The sequence below is a fragment of the Pleuronectes platessa genome, chromosome 1, assembly GCF_947347685.1.
Source record: "Pleuronectes platessa chromosome 1, fPlePla1.1, whole genome shotgun sequence".
In the NCBI taxonomy this organism is placed as follows: Eukaryota; Metazoa; Chordata; class Actinopteri; order Pleuronectiformes; family Pleuronectidae; genus Pleuronectes; species Pleuronectes platessa.
The window spans coordinates 28,720,981-28,740,116 of NC_070626.1; the positions used below are offsets into that span (position 1 = coordinate 28,720,981).

The 19,136-nt window shown below is 43.1% G+C and overlaps 1 protein-coding gene across 2 annotated transcripts in view; it reads left to right on the plus strand.

Moving 5' to 3' along the window:
* Positions 1-19,136, plus strand: part of kcnq1.1 (potassium voltage-gated channel, KQT-like subfamily, member 1.1) — a 34,724-nt gene that overhangs the window by 5,537 nt on the left and 10,051 nt on the right. The window contains exons 2-9 of one of the 2 annotated variants that reach the window (XM_053426004.1): positions 2,803-2,893; positions 7,873-7,999; positions 8,431-8,509; positions 9,846-9,942; positions 13,363-13,503; positions 17,051-17,161; positions 17,824-17,919; positions 18,013-18,129. In XM_053426004.1, the coding sequence (XP_053281979.1) occupies positions 2,803-2,893; positions 7,873-7,999; positions 8,431-8,509; positions 9,846-9,942; positions 13,363-13,503; positions 17,051-17,161; positions 17,824-17,919; positions 18,013-18,129 (859 nt within the window). Of the gene's footprint in view, positions 1-2,802; positions 2,894-3,864; positions 5,441-7,872; positions 8,000-8,430; positions 8,510-9,845; positions 9,943-13,362; positions 13,504-17,050; positions 17,162-17,823; positions 17,920-18,012; positions 18,130-19,136 lie in introns of those variants that run through there. The other variant, XM_053426005.1, reaches the window with a different exon arrangement.

The window sequence follows — 19,136 nt, forward strand, 5'->3', positions numbered from 1 at the left end:
GTAGTTCTTGTCCCATCCCTTAACATGGAGGAGACGGTGTTCTGGCTTCACTTTGGGGAAATCAACCATTGTTTGCTATCGTCTGTGGTTTTAGATATTCGTGCTTATTCTTTATTCTCTAGATAAGCAGTGATTTTACCATCAGCCTCTGTTGTTCTTTGTGTTCGGTGCTAATTAGAAAAATGTCAACATACCAACAACCTGTTAACTGAGACTGTAAACATGTAAAACATTAACGCGTCAGCATGTTAGCACCAATGTTAGCATTTACGTCAAAGCTCCACCGAGCCTGAGCACCTGAGCCTCAGTGAGCCGCTCGCGTGGCTGCGTCCCCGGTCACAGGTTTTAAGATGTGAATGTGTAATTTGCAGTGTCCCTAATTTGAACCTGGATGCTGGTTTGAGTCTGGCTGCGTTTCCAACTGCATCTCTTTGAATTCCAAAAACAATACCGCGCCCTATTTACAAAAACAAGCCTGAAATACATGTCAAAATCCAGGTTCTTGCCTCCGTATTCCTCCGGTTCATATTTTATTGAGCTTTTTTTCTTTCATAAAGAAGAAGCAAACAACGTTGAATAGGCTTATATGTATTTTTAGTTCTTTGAGGATCTCCTTGGAAAGTTTTTCTCAAATGTCCACAACAACCCTTCTCAGGGCCGTGAGTGTGTGTGTGTGAACATATAGAGTAGATTCATGCGATGATGATGCAGCATGAGAAGTGCTCACTGTACTCAGGTTTAGAAATAAGAGAAGGCATCAGGGTCACACTTTATAGAAGAAGGACACAACCCTTTCACCTGAGTTGTGTTCTGTTTGTGCCACGTGAATTCATTCAGAGCTTCCGTCCTTCGTCGCTCACACATCTCTCGACCTGGCGTGAATTGAAAGTGTGTCTTTGACGCAACCAGTGTGCAGCGTTTCATCATCACATCGTGTCGAGCTTCATTCTCGGAGATGAGTCTGCTAACCAGCAGGCAGCTATAAGCGTACAGTAAGTCTAATAGCAGCGGCTGTAGTGCATTAACAGGTATAAGAAAAAAACGAGGGCATTCATGGCTCGGCCGGCTGAAGCACACGAGCACAAGGTTATGAGTTTGAGAATGAGTGATGGCCGTCAGCACTGCTCTCCCATGTTCATCCACCACCATCAAATTAAACAGGAGACTTTAATGAGAAGCTGTGAAACATGATCACTACAAAGTATTCACCATGCGCATAAGCAGCCAAATATCAAAAACACAGACGTGCAGAGATTCCTGTTGCTCCTCAAATATGTAAATTATGATGGAATTTTAAATTTAGAAAGTTCATATGAAGGAGGTTTGTGTCAATGCAGCACGGAGCCTCATCTGGAATCAATAAAATATGTTTCTCTTAACTACGTTGGGGAGTTACAGATGCTGTGGGAACACATGTGACCTTGAGGGGGACTTAGGAGATTGTTGAGGGAGAGATTTTGTGTTTGTTGATTGTGTGTGTGTGTGTGTGTGTGTGTGTGTGTGTGTGTGTGTGTGTGTGGGTGTGTGGGTGGGTGTGTATGTGTGTGTGCGAACCTGTTAGATTATTATTTGCAGAGTTTATCATGTGCTTTGCATTCATATGCTGGAGTTTAACAGGTTCACAGCTTTTTCCTCTGGAGGAATATGTCCTTGAATGTTTGCTTGAATTCACTCAGATACTTTTTCAGGAACAAAATATCAAGTAGTCTCATGTCGTTCTTTATTTAATTTTTGAAAGTGGTTGAGAAGAAGGTTATTTCAGTTTCAATCAACGTCTGATGTGTTGACATAAACATCAGCTGAAAAAAAAGTGGAGCCGGGAGATTTGTGTTTTCACGACTTGCCTGATGAATAGGTGACGATTTTCATTTTGTTGGATTTAAATGATCAAATAAAACTGAGAAAACAAGTAGTCTGATAAATGACCTATATTCTCAGATCATAAATATCAGCAAACCAAATACAGCTGATTTTTGTAGGATGTGTGTGTCTGTGACGACCCGTCCTCTCTTCCAGCTTCACTCCCTCCCATTGCTCCCAGCACTGCTCTCACCACACCTGGACCTCTGCACCAATCCCTCACTCAGTATAAATTACTCCTGCTGGTTCGCCGCTGCCCTGCAGGTTGTTGCACTACTTCATGTCCGACATTCATCCCTCATGTAGTCCTCCTGTGTGTGACCATGGCCTGTTCTGGTTTCTGCCTGTGTCCTGGAAGTTTTACTGCCTTGTTCTGGTTTTCTGACTTTTTCCCTGTTTTGGGATTTGGTGGATTTTCGCTGTGTGCCTGCAATAAATCTGAATTTGTCGATTTGAATTCCTTCTCGTGAGTGTCTGTTCTTGGTCATAAGATTATCTTTTCCTGAAACATGTTCTACGTTGCAGTGTTAAAGAAATTATAAAACAAAAACATCCTGAATCTCATCCTTAAATATATGTTGTAAATGATTTTGGACATTTGTGTCTAAGCCCAGCATTCCCCTTAAATTCAATCAAGCCTCACCAAATTGCAGACACTGATACAAATCCCCGCTCTAAGTATAGATTTACAATCTCTGCACGATTCCATGAGAAATTCACAACCCTCCTGGATCTGGCCCCTTAATTGAATCTGCTCCAAAACTAAATGGGTTCTTCCTAAGGTCACATGCATGTTTCGATAAAATTGGTCAAGTAGTTTTTGCATAAACCTGCAAACATTATGACCATTAGACCAACGGCAACAAATCATAACCTTTGACGGAACAAAAATCTTTATCACTATTTTAATAACGTTTGATTTGTTTTTTCTTTCCTCTCCAGGTTTCTCATAGTTCTGGCTTGTCTGATCCTGAGTGTCCTCTCCACCATCGACCAGTACCAGGCTCTGGCCCACACCACACTCTTCTGGGTGGTGAGTGTGGAATTTCATTCATTTGAAAAGTTACACCTGGAATTAAACAATAAAAAATAACATTATCGTGACCCTCGAAGTGCTAAGAGCCGCTGGTGATGTAGTAGTTTATCAGCTCTATAAGTCCACTTAGTTATCTACAGGTATCTACTGTTCTCTCACAGCTGGATGCATCCTCATCTTAAAATCCAGCAGAGTTTGGATAGAGTGACATCTAGATAGCCTTCTCCTATCGGACTCTGTGTCTGTGTCTCATTTCCAGTTTTCAGTCGATCTTTTAAAAAGAATCCTCAAGTCAATGCTCTGCAAAAACTACACGTGGATCCATTCTGCCTCTGAGACTGAACCTCAATCATCTGCTTTAAACGTGGGAGAGAGAGAGGTTTAAGAACATGGCCACAAATACAAGGAGTAAAAGAAACCAGCTTCTCCAACACCTAAAGTATATCTAGGTTAAACAAGTCAAACCACCTCATGATGGGATTAGACCTGCTCCTAACTTCCAAACGCATGTAATGAAAACACTTCCATTCAATCCTGATCACATCTGTAATATTTTGGTTTCATTTCCTCAATAGTCGAAGGAAGTGAGGACGCGTTGTCCTTCTATTTCCTGGCAGATAGTCCCCTTACATACAACTAGTAACATGAGCATATAGAGAGAATATTGATAAACAAATTGATTTTAAGAGAAAATCCACTGTTGTTTAACACGTGTTAAAGTCTGTAATGTTTGTCCTGCTGTGATGGTTGATGCTGCAGATGCTCATCCTGTAGATTAGACCTGAGTTTGAGAAGTTGCCTTTTTCAATGAACTGTGTTGTGTTACTAAAAAGTTACACCACACCGATAAGAGATGGCGCTTGCAGGCACTCTCGGCTGCAGCTTGGGAGGTATCCGGAAGAAGAAAGTGTGTGTGTGTGTGTGTGTGTGTGTGTGTGGGGGGGGGGGGGGGGGGGGGGGATCTTAAAGAGCCCGGAGCTAATGATGATCATTTCAGTCGGAGACGTTGCATAACAGGCAGTTTGAGATAAATAACGCATTTTTCTTTGAACTGTGAATCACACAAAGCAGCTGGAGTGGAGTCGTAGAATAAAATTATAGAGCTGGGAAAGAGAATAATGTGTTTCCTTTAAGGAGCTTTGTTCCTATTTCGTGTCCAATAAATCGTTTTGATGATTTTAAAAATGAGAACGTTGCCCAAACAACCAGTCGGATAACGTACCGGTCATTCTCACCCGATGTTGATAAACCTGTTTAGTAAGGCGCGTGGTTATTATGCAATTAATTTTTATCACTTGCTTTTTTGTTGACTATATTTTTAAAGGTGTCGCTGCAACAATCTACGCCAAGACCAAGGTGTTTCTATAGAAGCGAATATCAAATCTCAGTTTTCTCGTTTCAAAAGCAATTTCATGGATTGATCGACCTAACTACCGGCTCCCGAAAACAATTTAGAGACACATTGTTTGGAGCAACATCCGCTTTTTCTTTTCTATGAGCAATTTCAGGGCGCCCCGCTGGCCTAAAGGGGCAAAGGCACCCCCTCTAAAAGTCTATATAAAAAAACTTAACCCCCGAGACGCCAGTTTGGGCGACGCGGGGGTCTCTGAGGCTCAGACAAGAGGAAACCCAAAGAAAGGATGGAGAGGGAGGGTGAGGGTTTCTCATGGTGGAGGACTGGAGCGTGCCACGTGTCACCAGTTCACCTTGGCCTGTGGATAATGGGATGAAATGGTCCTGGTTGTTCACGAGCTGGCACGTCAGGATCTCAAATCCTACTGGGTTCCAGAAGACTCTGCTGCTGCTGCAGAGGCTCCTGTGTTTAACTCAGACCTGTAACGAGATGTATATTTATGGTGAAATGTGTTTTCTTTTTCCTTGCCCTGGCTTCACCCTCTGGAGATATTTAATCTTCTTATTCTTCCGCACGGATAATGAATAATTAATATTTACCAGGCTGCTAAACCAACCAGAATCTCAAACAGTCATCTTTTCAATCCCCCGTCCCACAGGGGGCCGATTTGTACTTTGTGCTTTCCAGTTAAGAGATTTGCTCTGACCCTGGCTTTCCCCTCACATCTCCCACCACAGAAGCATCTTCCTCTCCGTCTTTCTTCCTTTCTTCCTTCACACTCAAGGTCAACGCTGTTCTCACTCCGTTACGTGAAGGTGCAGCAGCGGCCGACAGTGTTTGGCCAGATGTCTGAAAGTCTGCCCCGAGGATTCACCTCCTCACAATCCTGTGTTTGCCCACGAGTCAAATCGACTTTGAACTGTGGGGTTTAATCATTTATACGTTTAAAAAAAAAAAAAAGAGGTGTGTTGCTACATTTCCGGGCAACATGACGTGTTTAACTTTGTGGCCTCACTGACAAAGACCACTGATGCAAATTACATTATTGGAAAGGGAGGATGACGGATGATGGGGCTCGAGGAAATGAGGGGAGGACCTGAGATGTCGAACTGGGATCGATGATTGGTTTTGGTGGAAAGAGTCTGTGGAGAGGAACCCAGGAGAATGAGACTCTCTGTGGGGGGGAAGTGGTAAGAAGAAGAATACTGGTTTTATTGGCCCCCTTGTGGTTCCTATGATGAGAGAGGAGGCAAAGGAGGACGACAGGAGGGGTGTGTGGGGGGGGGGGCTAAATGTAGCCCCCATCGCTCTAGCGTAATCAGATTTGATTCAACAATGGAGGCATAATTCATATTAATATTTATTTGGATTTGTCTATAGGAACAAGTACATTTGTTTTCTAATTAATAAAGAAATAATTGAAAGTCCATTTAACCTCCTGCACAAACAATAGAACTGTCTCTTGCCAACAGGGCAACAGATGGACAGAAGACAACCAACTTCTCAATCTACCATCTGGGAATCAGACTCTTAGTGGATTGTTATCATTTAATAGGAAACATATTTTACATGAGCCACTGCTTTTCTAATTGTCTTCAGGTACAGACGAGTTGAATGAGGCCCTGCAGGACCCAATTAGGCCGAGTGTAGTTTGGACCTTGTCCCACTTTCTCACCCGTGAGGACCTCGATCACAATACTGGGATTTCTTTATCATGCTGGCAGAGTTTGACAAAGCGTTGTTGACCGTGGAAACAGCAGTTGATAGTAAAATTGAAAAAAAATCATTATACATTCTCGAAAAATAAGGTTTCAGGGTCGAGAAGGAGCTCAGAGAGAGAGAGAGAGAGAGAGAGAGAGAGAGAGAGAGAGAGAGAGAGAGAGAGAGAGAGAGTATTTGGTAGAAGTTCCAGTGTTTTTTCAGAACATTATGATCATTAGCTAATTCCACATTTTCTCAGCAGATTTGAGATATGACCTCTGACCAACACATTTTTAATAATAACGATAAACTTAATTTATACAGCACCTTTCAGAAAGCAGGTTTTCAAAGTGCTTCACGAAATTGGAGAATACTTCTCATACGTACGAGGTTAGTTAAAAATTTAAACAAGTCAATGCAAGAGATAAATAATAAATCAATATACCAAATATCTTGTGGAAGGCCATCTTATAAGTTTTTCTTTTGAATCATTCTGAAAATAACACATTTAACAGCAAGTCACAGTGACCTTTGACCTCTGAAGACCAAAATCAAATGTGTTCATCCTTTAGTTGGAGAATGAAAACAACCATTTAGATTCTCCTCTATTTCTCCTTTTCAACCTTCAAGTAGAAACCCCTCGGAGAATAAATCAAGACCATAAAAAACATTTTAAACATTATCTTCCAAGAGCCCAATTTAAAACATTCTGACGTTTGATAAGACGGGAAGTTCACTGATGTCTCCGTCTTCGGCTGTGATGGAGGAAGACACCTCAGTCTATTCCCAGCTGATCACATCCTCCCTCCCTCTGCCACTTTCCTCCTCCCATCATCCTCTGCAGAAGGATTATATCACCATGAGAAACCTTCGAAAGGCCATTGATTTGCTCTCAGTCGGCTTCATTTGTTCAACGCTTGTCGATTATTGAGGGACACATGGGGGGGTGGGGTGTGGGGGGGGGGGGGGGTAATTGCAGTCTTATTCACACCAGGTCATTAAATGCGATTTTGTGCCGTACTTCGTTATTATAAAAATCCATTTGCCCTCGAGGAGAAGTGGAGGAAACCTGAATGGAACGGAAATAATGATGCATTAATTGAGAAGCTCTTAGCTGCGTGTTTGGCGTCGGACACCTGCTGTGTGGCTCGTTCCCGTAATTGTCATGTGAATTACAAATAATTAGCAGAATAACAGCCAGAAGAAAACTAGGGGACAGACAAATCCAGATGTGTGTGTAAATATGAAGCTTTTTTTTCACCAGCAGCTGTTTATCTCAGCACTAAGGATAGAGACTGTTAGTACAAATTCAAACTAAATATATACGTATATAAACTAAATAATAATGGAATAAATACAACTCTTATATTCACATATTTGCACTGATTAAATCTTGTTTTTGGAGACACCAGTACTGTCTTTTTAGAAAAAACACTTCTACACAACAACAAACTCATTTTGCGCAAATATAAATGCGACCAAACATCTATAATAATTATTAAATCTTGATTTATGGTCATTTTACAGTGGAAACTCGACTGCTTTGGTCCACAAAAAATAGTTTTTGTCATTGTCGTTTTCGTCTATCAGGTCCATTTAGTGCATTTAGCAGCAGAACTACAGAATGAGTCAATGGCTTGGACCAAATTACACGTTGAGGAACGGTGGATCTGTGGAAGCAGGATCGATAACCCTTAATGAATAACAGTGGTGTTACCAGGTCTGTGTGAGGAGCTGCACTCAACAGCTGCATCCATTCAATTCACCCGATATCTCTTTTAATTCACGCTTTGCTGAAGTCGGAGCAGCTGTTCAGGTGTCGCTGTGTGTGTGTGTTATCTTCCCCCACCTGTCCGTCTCCTTCATGTGTCTCTTGTCTCTTGTGTGTGTGTGTGTGTGTGTGTCCCCGTGCTGCTGCCAGGAGATCGTCCTTGTCGTGTTCTTCGGCGTGGAGTACTTCGTCCGCCTCTGGTCGGCCGGCTGCCGCAGCAAGTACGTCGGCATCTGGGGCCGACTTCGCTTTGCCAGGAAGCCGATATCTATTATAGGTGAGTAGACAACCCCCCCCCCCACCCCCCCCCACCCCCCTATCCTTGCAAACACATTTCCATAACACACGCACACAAACAGACCTCTCATCACCCCACCCGCCCACGCACACGCCTTTTAAACAATAAGTCTAATATATCCTGAGCTGCATCCCAAAATGAGAGATCTCACACAAATTCAGCGTGAAATTAAAACTGTCACCGATCTTCTTTTCATCTACCTTCTGTCTTTCCTTTACAAAAATTAGAGGCTTCGGGTTATTTAAATATGCAGGAATGAATATCGATGTTTTTGTAAAAGTTCTTATTTTTACCGATTTATAAACACAAGATGATAAACTTCTGCTTCTACTGCACTTTGGCTTTTCACTGATGGAGGACAACACTTAGACCTGTTCACTGAACTGCTGCATGCTTCTCCATCCGTACAGACCTGATCGTGGTGGTTGCGTCGGTGATCGTTCTGTCAGTGGGATCCAAAGGACAAGTGTTCGCCACCTCTGCTGTGAGGTGAGAGTCGCTGTTTCTTCTTCTGTGAATAAAGATGGCCGACACGTCTCCTCTTTCCGGCCTGTTGCAGGAAAATGAGGCAAAAACTATCCAGAGTGCAGCTGCTGCCTGTCGGTCGATCGTGGTGTTTCAAATCAAATAGTTTTAAATATTGTGTGTTTGGGTAAATTGATAGATTGTATTTGGATTTTTAAATTGAGCGCGTACATCGATAGCTTTTGATTGTTGTTTTGTCAGGTGTACGGGGGGGGGGGGGGGTGGCGGTGTATCTTCTAGTGGCTGTGAGGATTTGGTCAGTGTGATAAGAACTATACATTAAATGACAGAATCCATCTTTGGAGAAAATTAATGTTTAGCCTTCACTTTCACTCTTTAGTTTGGTCCATGTCCAAACATTAACATGGAGGAGGCCTACACATGACCAGTACTGCAGCCACTATAGCCATCAAGATGATTTGGCTTCACTTTTCTGGAGCTGTCACATCGTCCATCTTTATATACGTTCTCAAAATGTACCTTATCTCTAACGTTAGTCTTTTCCTCACTGGTTAAAAAACCCACTTGCATCATATATCATCTGGTATTTGTCTACAATGGGAATGAATTCATTCGGTATTCACTCCAGGGTCCAAAGACTCCGTATAGACTCTGATCGGCAGCGATGGAAACGTGATGAACGCGCTAATTGTGCGAGACAGAAAGGTGAGAGAGCTCCTCGGCTTCCAGGGCGTTAGTGACATCCAACATGACGCACGGCTGCTGGCAAAGAGAAAGGAATCAATCGCCTTTGTTTAGAGGGTTTACCCAAATCAAAGAAACTGTTTACCACCTAATTTGGGGGTAAAAGAGGTGATGGTGTGCCTCTAAATGTGGGGCATCACTTTTGGGTAGACCCTCTCCCATTTCCCCTTTTTTTCCCACTTTGATATTAAATACTCCAAAGATTGAGTCTGGATCTCCACCTTATCCGACATCTATGGAATGAATTGACCGACTGTGAATCAGGTTATATCCTCACTAATGCTGCTGGTAGTTCAATAGAAGCAGAACGTGGTGCTGAGCTCGTGGGGGTGGGGGTGGGGGTGGGGGGGGGGGACCTTCCACAAAGAGCAGAAACAGTTTTGGACTGAGATGTTAAAACAATCAACATATGGATGTGATGTTTTTTCTGTCCACATACTTTTGCCTTTACCCTCTCTCTCTGTGTGTGTGTGTGTGTGTGTGTGTATGTGTGTGTGTGTGTGTGTGTGTGTGTGTGTGTGTGTGTGTGTATACAGCACATATCCACATTAATTTAGTTTGAATCCAACGCCGAAGCCCTTTTGTTGTCTTCCAGGGGGATTCGCTTCCTGCAGATCCTGCGGATGCTGCACGTTGACCGGCAGGGAGGAACCTGGCGTCTCCTGGGCTCGGTTGTCTTCATGCATCGGCAGGTACACAAACACACACACGGCTTCAAAACGCCCGGGCTTCTGATTGTTACAGGTAAAGTGGGGGCTCTCTGTCGTCTGGGGTTTAAGAGCCTCTCCTCATCATGGAGGCCATTATTTCGCTCGGCACAAAGTATTCATATGGAAATGTGTCGTATGGCTGAAAGAATATTCAGCAGCGAGCCACAGGAGGTGATCTGCGGTGTAATAGGTTTGGATTTTAGGGATGTAGACTCTGACAGGGCCGTCGTGATGATTCCCCACCGGCCTCAGTAGCTGTCTTCAGTGTCTGTGTAAGAAAGAGAGAGGGGGGTGAAGGTGAGCCGAGCATCAGGGACGTCGCTCTGTGCCTCCTCGTGTCGGCCTTGGCTGATGACCACGTTGTTCCCGGTGGACGGAGGTCACCGGTCATTGACCTCAGCTGTAGAGAAAGTGAGCGTCGGTGCAGGTTGCCCTTCACCAGGGGGGTTTTCACTCGGCGTGAAATAATGCAGCTTTCACATCTTGACGAGCAGCCGGCAAACACTCGTGATGAGAAGGCTATGCAGAGAGCCAGGTGTGGGTACAGGCCTTCTTGCAGTGGTGTTGCAATAGAGTGGGCGAAGCAGGTAATTGCTTAGGGCACCGCAGCAGAGAGGGGGGGGGGCCCCGGACAAGGACTGATTGTTTGTTCACAGCAACTGCAATTATTTGAGAACCTTAATTTCCATAATAGGCTTTGTACAGGGGACTGCAGCGGCACCATGGAGGGAAAAACCACCTAACAAGAGCTTTCTGCACAAACGGGTCAATCTCAGAGGTTTGGTTGAAGAGCGTTTTTCCTGAGCACATGTACAATACATCTTATTTAGTGTAGTTCCAGGTCCTTTGTACATTCATAATGGGGATGGACCAGTCTCTGATAAAAGACGAAGGAAACGGCAAACTTTCATATTCTTGTTTTGTTATTTTGCTGCTGGTCGACCAGGAAAGACTCATTAAGTTTGGTTATTCAATTTAAAAAGAACATTTTTCTTTCGTTGTGGTTTTTGGCCTTTGAGCCTAAAACTAGTTTGTTTATCTGTGTTCTGGTTTTCACAAGGTTCCATGATACTTCAGGTGAGAAGAATTGTAGACATCAGTGTAAAGGAAGGACTCTTGATATTAAAAGAAGTGTCTGTAGGATGTAGGGACCCCTGCTCCCTTTTACCTGGGGTTTCCCAAAGTTCTTGCACAAACCTCTCTGCTTGAAACCCTCTATACAGGTTAAAGTCTGATTGTGGGTCTGAGTTATGAGGAGTTCAACAAATTAGATTTTTGGTTATTTCCTTTTTTTTTTATTTCCGCAATCACAATAAGAATCATCCAGATTCCTCAACCAGCAGCCTGCCAACCTGCAGTGTAGTTTTTCAGGGAAGACGGAATTTAAATTCACATAATGTTTCCTCCATTATCCAGCACCTGTGTTTACCGCGCACCCCGAGTGGTGGAGCCCTGCCTCAGACTATTTGAGGCTTTTAAGTGTCTAATTATACTCCTCACTGGCTGGTTTGGGACGGGCCCTAATGTGGCACACCTGTCACATAAATCCACAAATTCTTGTTCGTGTTGTTCTCTCGTTCCCGTCCTTCACCGCCCCCTGGACTGTGAGCTCGATTGAGGCCCCGGACAGTCCCGGCAGCCCCGAGGGAAACGCAGAGTGCGCTCTCAGGACAGTCGGTGCAGTCGAGGTCAAGCTCCCATCAACCTGCTCCCATCAACCTGCTCCCATCAACCTGCTCCCATCAACCTGCTCCCATCAACCTGCTCCCATCAAACTGCTCCCATCAACTGCTCCCATCAACCTGCTCCACACCGACCCATCGCACCTGAACGTTTTATGAATTTTTGCCCTTTTGTGTTAACCCCTTAATGCCTGAATTAATTTCCAATTAAATTAAAAAAATATTATTTGTGTTTTTGACTGTTATACAGATGCTAAATTAGGTGGAGATTGTTAATTTCAATATAGCATATACAATAGATAATAAATTTAGGTATGAGGCAAATTAGTGACATTAGGCATAATGGGGCATAACCTTAATTTAACGCATTTTCCAGTCTCTGGTATGTAGATTGATGCTGCTTTTGCTTGAATTTGAATAACAACATATGTTTTCTGTACAATCATTGCTGTTCCATCATCACAGTATTTCAAATACAGCTTAATACCTCAAAATAACTTTGCTGCACAGTCCCAAGGAGCTCCGACCACTAGATGGTGGCAGAGTGCTTCCAATACCTTCCTTGGTATGTGTAGTATTTGCACCATCAGGCACAATCGTCACCTCGGCGGCATTAAGACTGGAATGGTATTTGAGGCAAATTCGCGACATTCGTCCACAAGGGGTTAACAGCTGGAGTTTCTAAAGTCCACGGCGTTTCATTCAGTCTCATCAGTGTCCAGTCTTCATGATATATCAGCGTAAACACACCCTGAGAAGCCCTGAGAAGCATTCTGCTGCTTGTGGCTTCACAAAACACAAATTTGCACAGCGGCTCCTCGCCGGCAGATGGGAAGCGCACGTCTCCTGAATGCGTTTGCCAGGTCGCAGCAGCCGTGGCGTTCTTCTATTAAAACCTTTAGTGGCGACTTAAGGACGATGCACCTGAATGCGTTCGGAGCTGTTATTTCCAAGAGTGAGGCGCTTGTGAGTTGCAAGCGGCGGGTGTTTGATGAAAGTGTTACAGGCTCTCAGCGAGTTTCCCCTCGCATCATTATTCAAGAGTCTTTCATTTTGAGAGCATTATTTCTTCATTTCTCACGACCACATTTTTGAAACCGCCTCAAAACTCTGCCCCCCCCCCCCCCTTCTCTCTCTCTCTCTCTTTCTTACTCTCGCAAAGTTGCTGCATGAATGCAAATTTGCTCTGCTCCTGCTCCAAACTGTTTGTCTACACATCTATATAAACTATTTATTTGTGACCCATTCTTAAAGTTGCATGCCTTTGCTAGGATCAAAAAGGCTGGAGGTCAGAGAGCCGCAGACGAGGGGGGGTGGGGGGGAAGTTGGAAAGTATTGAAAAACGGACTAATGCATTGTTCATGTGGGTCTCATAATAGCAGAAATATGGAATAATGCCAGGCTGATCGTTTAAGCTCAACAACTTTCCACCAGAAGAGAAGCCCCTGAGCTTAGAGAGAGTGTGAGTCCACCTCCAGCTGAACGACACGAGGCGGCAGAGACAGACGAATAAGCCGAAAAAGATTTGAATCATCTTATTCACAGCACATGTACATGAATATTCACATCCACATGTCATGCTATCTGCAAAAAATACAGCCACACTGGACCAGACCCAGCCACATGGATACTTCATCATTTTAATTCCTGCATTTAATTTATTCCTCTCTCCTTGTTTACCGAGTTTGAGTGATATGCATTTGCACCGTGTGTCTTTCAGGAGCTGATCACGACCTTGTACATCGGCTTCCTGAGCCTGATCTTCTCCTCCTACTTCGTGTACCTGGCAGAGAAAGACGCCGTCGACAGCAGCGGCTCCGTCGAGTTCGGGAACTACGCCGATGCTCTGTGGTGGGGAGTGGTAAGAGTTGTGTGTTATTGTGTGTGTCTGTGTGTGTGATGATAAAGATGGTATTTCATGTATTTAAAGGTGGACGACATATCTCGAGTTCCTCTCATTGAAACCAGCTGTGATCGAGGTGGTCGTCAGGTCCCACCCACACACACTTTTGACCAATAGCAAGCCGGTCTCAGCTGCCAATCATGACGTCTCACCCCATTTTATAGCATTAAATAAGTAATTAGATCAAACTTAATCAAAAAATGAACCCACCATCCATCACGGGGATGAGAACTACCCAACATGACAGAAACCCGTCCTGGGAGAGGGATCCCTCACATGTGGCTCTCTCTGAGGTTTCTACATATTTTTACCCTGTTAAAAGGGTTTTTAGTAGTTTTTCCTTACTCTTGCTGAGGGTTAAGGACAGAGGATGTCACACCCTGTTAAAGCCCTATGAGATGAATTGTAATTTGTGAATATGGGCTATACAAATAAAATTTGATTGATTGATTGATTGAAACCATGTTTTTACATGTACTCTTTAATTTTGTCCATGTATCAGTTCTTGATCATATGAGGATTAAACAGCTGATCTGTTTTTTTATATTTACGTGGGTGTGTCCAGGTGCAACTTCAAGGAATTCAGGGCTGGCATTCTAAAGAAAGGTTCAATGTTTCCTATGCTGAAGGAGATAAGTTAGGAGACATGGAAGCCCTTATCTTTAGGAAGGCTCCTAAATAAAATGGACTATTGGAACGCAGCCCCCTGTGTGATGCTTGTGAGGAACTCAGTTGTTCACCGGTGTTGAACCAGGGACTCGATATTTAACGATACCTCAGGATGTACATTTGAAGATGAGAAGATTAATTGTCCTCATGTGTTTATTCAGTAGATATGAAGCTTGATGGCCTGGTGGCCGGAGTGGGAACTACACGCCTGGCACTCACTGTGTCTTTGTTTAATTTGTACTTAAACTGTCTTTTCATTCTTTATGCTAAGCTAAGCTAACAACCTGCTGGGACATGAGAGCTTTACCATCATCTCATGTTACTCTCCTATTGCAGAGATATTATATTTCTTTAATTACAAGCAATACGTACAAATAATACTTTGACCAAGTTCTTGTGAATATGTTAAATGTATTTCTTTATCATTTCTGTATTGTTGTTATTATATATTATAGTATTACTTAAAATCATTTAGAATGAGATTAATTGATTCTGATGCCAAATTAGGGTCAGACTCATAACGTTTGCTTCTTTGCCACATTAACAGTTACTTATGTTTTATAGAATATAGCATTGCAGTCCACGTGAAGCAATAAAAAGCACGAGTTACTGTGAACATCAACAATGTGTGTAGAACAAACAGGACAAAGACATTAACACAGGGGACGAAATAAATTCAAAGAAAGTCCCACTGTTTTTGAAGTTGATGAAAATGGATTTTAAATGATTAAAGGGGATTTATTTTCTTGTTCATATATTTCTAACGCTTCTGAAGACGTTTCCACTTGTGTGGAGAACAGTTATTTAAAAGCCATATTCTGAATCCCAGCATTAATTTGCTGATTTGTAAAGGGACAACAACTTATTGGGATCCAGTGCCGTGTGAATAGATAGTTAAAAACACATGAAGGACACACAGGACGATGCCAGCCCAAATTTATCAAAAAGTAAACCTTGTTCTAAAACCATCCACAGTTCTGACCCTGAACGAAAAAGACTGAATCAGAAGGTTTCGGAGTTGAGGCCGGAGAAAAAACATAAAAATAATATCTCAGTCCATAATAACGGATTGAGAGGTCGATGTCTTTGTTGCTCAGAGTTGTACAAACCTACAAAACAAAAAAGCCTTTCGCCGCTCGGGTCGTAGTCACTTCTTTGTTTGTGTGTGTTTTGAAGTCTAAGCTTGTCATGGAGCCAGAAACCCAGGTTGCCAAATATTGTATTAGTAACATTCCCCTCTTGCCAAAACCAGGGTTTTTCAGAAAACATTGTTGTAAACAGTGTTGTGGCAAGTGAGAGGTCAGATATAGACTGTGTTCCATCCGCACTACTGTTGCTGCTGTAGGAGTTGTGCTGGAGACCCTCGGGCACATCAAGTGGGCCGCTAATACAATCAGCAAGTGTGGTGCAGAGGAAACGGGATGAAAATGTATTTTCAGACAATAACTCACCAGCTGCTCTGCTTCTTGGAAACTCTGATATTAAAAAAAAAAAAATTCACACACTAACACAGAGCGGAGTAATAACAGCTCCTCTCTTATCAATAAAGGTTTATATCTGAATATTCACACGTTGTATAGTGGCTGTTCGTCAGGTTTCACTCCGACACTCTGACGATGTAAAGAAGAGTCAGAGCAGTGAGGTCAGAGTCGTGGTTGGAGGATCAAAGCTGATCTGGTGACAACAGACCACAGATCACTTTCTTTGCTGTTGCATCACAATGTTCACATTCTGAGTTTGCGGACTGAGATGGCTCTCCAACAATTCAATCAATCAATCAATCAAATTTTATTTGTATAGCCCATATTCACAAATTACAATTCGTCTCATAGGGCTTTAACATGGTGTGACATCCTCTGTCCTTAACCCTCAGCAAGAGTAAGGAAAAACTACTAAAAACCCTTTTAACAGAGAGAGCCACATGTGAGGGATCCCTCTCCCAGGACGGACAGAAGAGCAATAGATGCCACGTGCAGGAAAACATCATCAAGATTAAAGTTTTTAGCAGCATTGATGAGGGTAAACATCTTGAAGTATAACTTCAATACTATATATCAAGCAGTCCTGCTGCAATCATAGTCTATGGTCAGCAGCCAGCAAGATCGTGATACACCATCCAGATCGGATCCACTATAGTCCACATTGTCCTCTGCCGCTAGGATCCATCATCAGGCGCCACCTCGGTCGTGGTCCACCATTATATGATGCCAACGCGACAAAGGATCCGCCATTACCGCTAGGATCAGCCCGCACGATATAGAATCCGTCATACTGGATCCACCATTGCAACCTCTGATGCGTGATCCACAATTGTAATCCATGGTGCGGCTACAGCAGCGATAAAGCAAAGGGACTCGGGGAAGGGGTCAAGTCAGTGAATGGATTTTTATTAAATTTGACAAACTTTCCCACTTCTCTCAGGATTAACTGTAATAACAACGTGTTTTAATCCGGTGTCATCTATTTGAATGGTTCCTGTTCTACTCGAGCAAATACCGGCCAAACAAATGGCCGCTCCCCCGGCCTCAGTGATTGGATCATCGTGTTGCATTGTCACCGAGAGCCTTTAGCATGCTGAGGTTATTTAGCATTTAGCCAAAGTACACACTGTGCCTTCATGGAGCTGCTGGTGTGGCACAGCAGCAAGAACTAACTTATGCATGACTCAAGTAAGTTTCTGGACTATACTTCTGCAACTGATCGATAAATAATTAACAATGTTATGGATATTTCTCGCTGGTGCTGGTTTGTATTCCTCTTCCCTTCCAGCATGTTAATGAATTGAAGCCAGATTGAAGCGTCTTGTTGTAGTTTTATGTTTTGTTGTGTTTCTCAGGTGACGGTGACGACCATCGGCTACGGAGACAAAGTGCCACAGACCTGGATCGGAAAGACCATCGCCTCCTGCTTCTCAGTCTTTGCCATTTCCTTCTTTGCCCTGCCTGCAGTGAGTGGAAAGAGGAATTGTGTAACCTCGTCATATTTCAGACTGAGGTCTTATTCAGCTGCTTTCAAATGTTGTGTTCGATTCCTCAATCCTGCTGTAATACATCCTGCAGGGTGAGGGACGTCCACATGGGACATCTCAGGTCCTGAACAAACTTTGTTGACATATGCAAGATTAGAAATATCAGTTTCATCAGGACCTGTGAATTATCTCCTGGTAAATTGGTTAAAATGTCAAATAAAACAACATCTGGCAATGTTGTGGAGAAAATTGGAATTCCATTTACAAGATCCGCCCCTTTGTTATTTCTTGGACCGTGTCTCATCCTTCCAACTGTTCAGTAGTTTTTGGATAACCCTGAAAAACAAAGAAACCAACAAACAATCCTTGGTCGAGGTCTTTTTAAAAAACAAGTAAACATAAAGCATTGTTCTTTGGTCCATTTTTCATAGTGATTTATGCGACTACCATTTTCATCTATCGGGTTCTGTGACTGAGGGAAAAAGAATATGTGTAAGCGTTTAGGGATGAAGGAGTAACGTGTAATGTGCTGATGCTTAGTCGACTTTGTGTCTTTGTGTCGGTGTCGTGCTGCTGCCTGTGAACATGAGGCTCAGACTAAATGACTGAGCTGCAGTGACGGTGCTGCTGTGTGCTCACAGGGGATCCTGGGCTCAGGCTTCGCCCTGAAGGTTCAGCAGAAGCAGAGACAGAAACACTTCAACCGACAGATCCCTGCAGCCGCACGCCTCATTCAGGTATTTGGTCTTATCATTGTGACCATCCTTTCATTTAAGCCTGATACCTTTGTTCTATCCAACCAAGTCATTGCCTTTTTCACGCCCCTCCAGACGTCATGGAGGTGTTTTGCGGTGGAGAACTTTGACTCGGCCACGTTCAAGATGTTCCTGAAGAAGCGGTCCCACGTCATGGCCTCCTCGTTGTCTACGCCCAAGGCCAAGAAATCGGTCAGTAGTCTGCCTGCTGCGTATTATCAGTTTCCCTTTCATTAGGTACACCAAGGACAGTTGTGTGATGATTCAACACTATGTAGTTTGTGGTGTTGTTGAGCGTTAAGCCAACAGATAATCCAGAGGCTCTCATTCTGACATCCAGAGGTCAGTGCATGTATTGATTGTTTGATATTATAGACTGTGTATAGAGAGATGAAGACAAATCATCTGGAACGCCCCCTGGTGGCTGGCCACAGTGTAGATGAGACATTTTGACCAAACTGAACGGCAAAGTAGCTTTCAAAGAAATTGTTCTTCTTCCCCTTATGTCACACTGATGTATGTTAATGTGTTAATGTTGAGGATGAATTTGGTTTTCCTCCGTTGTAGTGGATGGGACACAGACCAATCCAAAAAGATAAAGTACACGTTAAATACAATTCTAGGTCCTTATAGGCTGTTCTTATTACACTGATGTTTATTAAAGTATTATCTTTTTCCGTAAAAGTGAAACATCTTGATTGACAGCTGAAACTGACTCTTGATTGGTCGAGAGTCAGTATTGCGGGACCTTGATAACTCGGCTTCAAACCAGAATTGCTAAAACTCAGACTCTGGCTCCAAATATGATCAAAACCGTAAGATGGCTGCGGTATAGTTTTAATATTCATACTCATTGAAATCTGGTGGACAAAATATTTATTTTAGTTTGCTGTACCTAATAAACTGCCTAATGGCTGCAGTTGTTATAATAGTATTTGCATTGAGAGCCACAGGAGCTACAGTTGATCGTCTCTAATTCTTTGCTCAGCTTGACTTAACAGAAGAAGACAGTGTGAGACCGAGCCGAGGGACAAGGTTCTACATTAAACTACTTAATACCATTACAACTTTGTCACAGTTTATTGTTGTGATGTTGGTGGAGGATTAAGAACCGATCAAACATCATCAGCATCACCGAAGTTGTCAGTGTGAAAATCTGTTTGGGATCATTTTATAAAACATGACGAAATTAAAGAGGA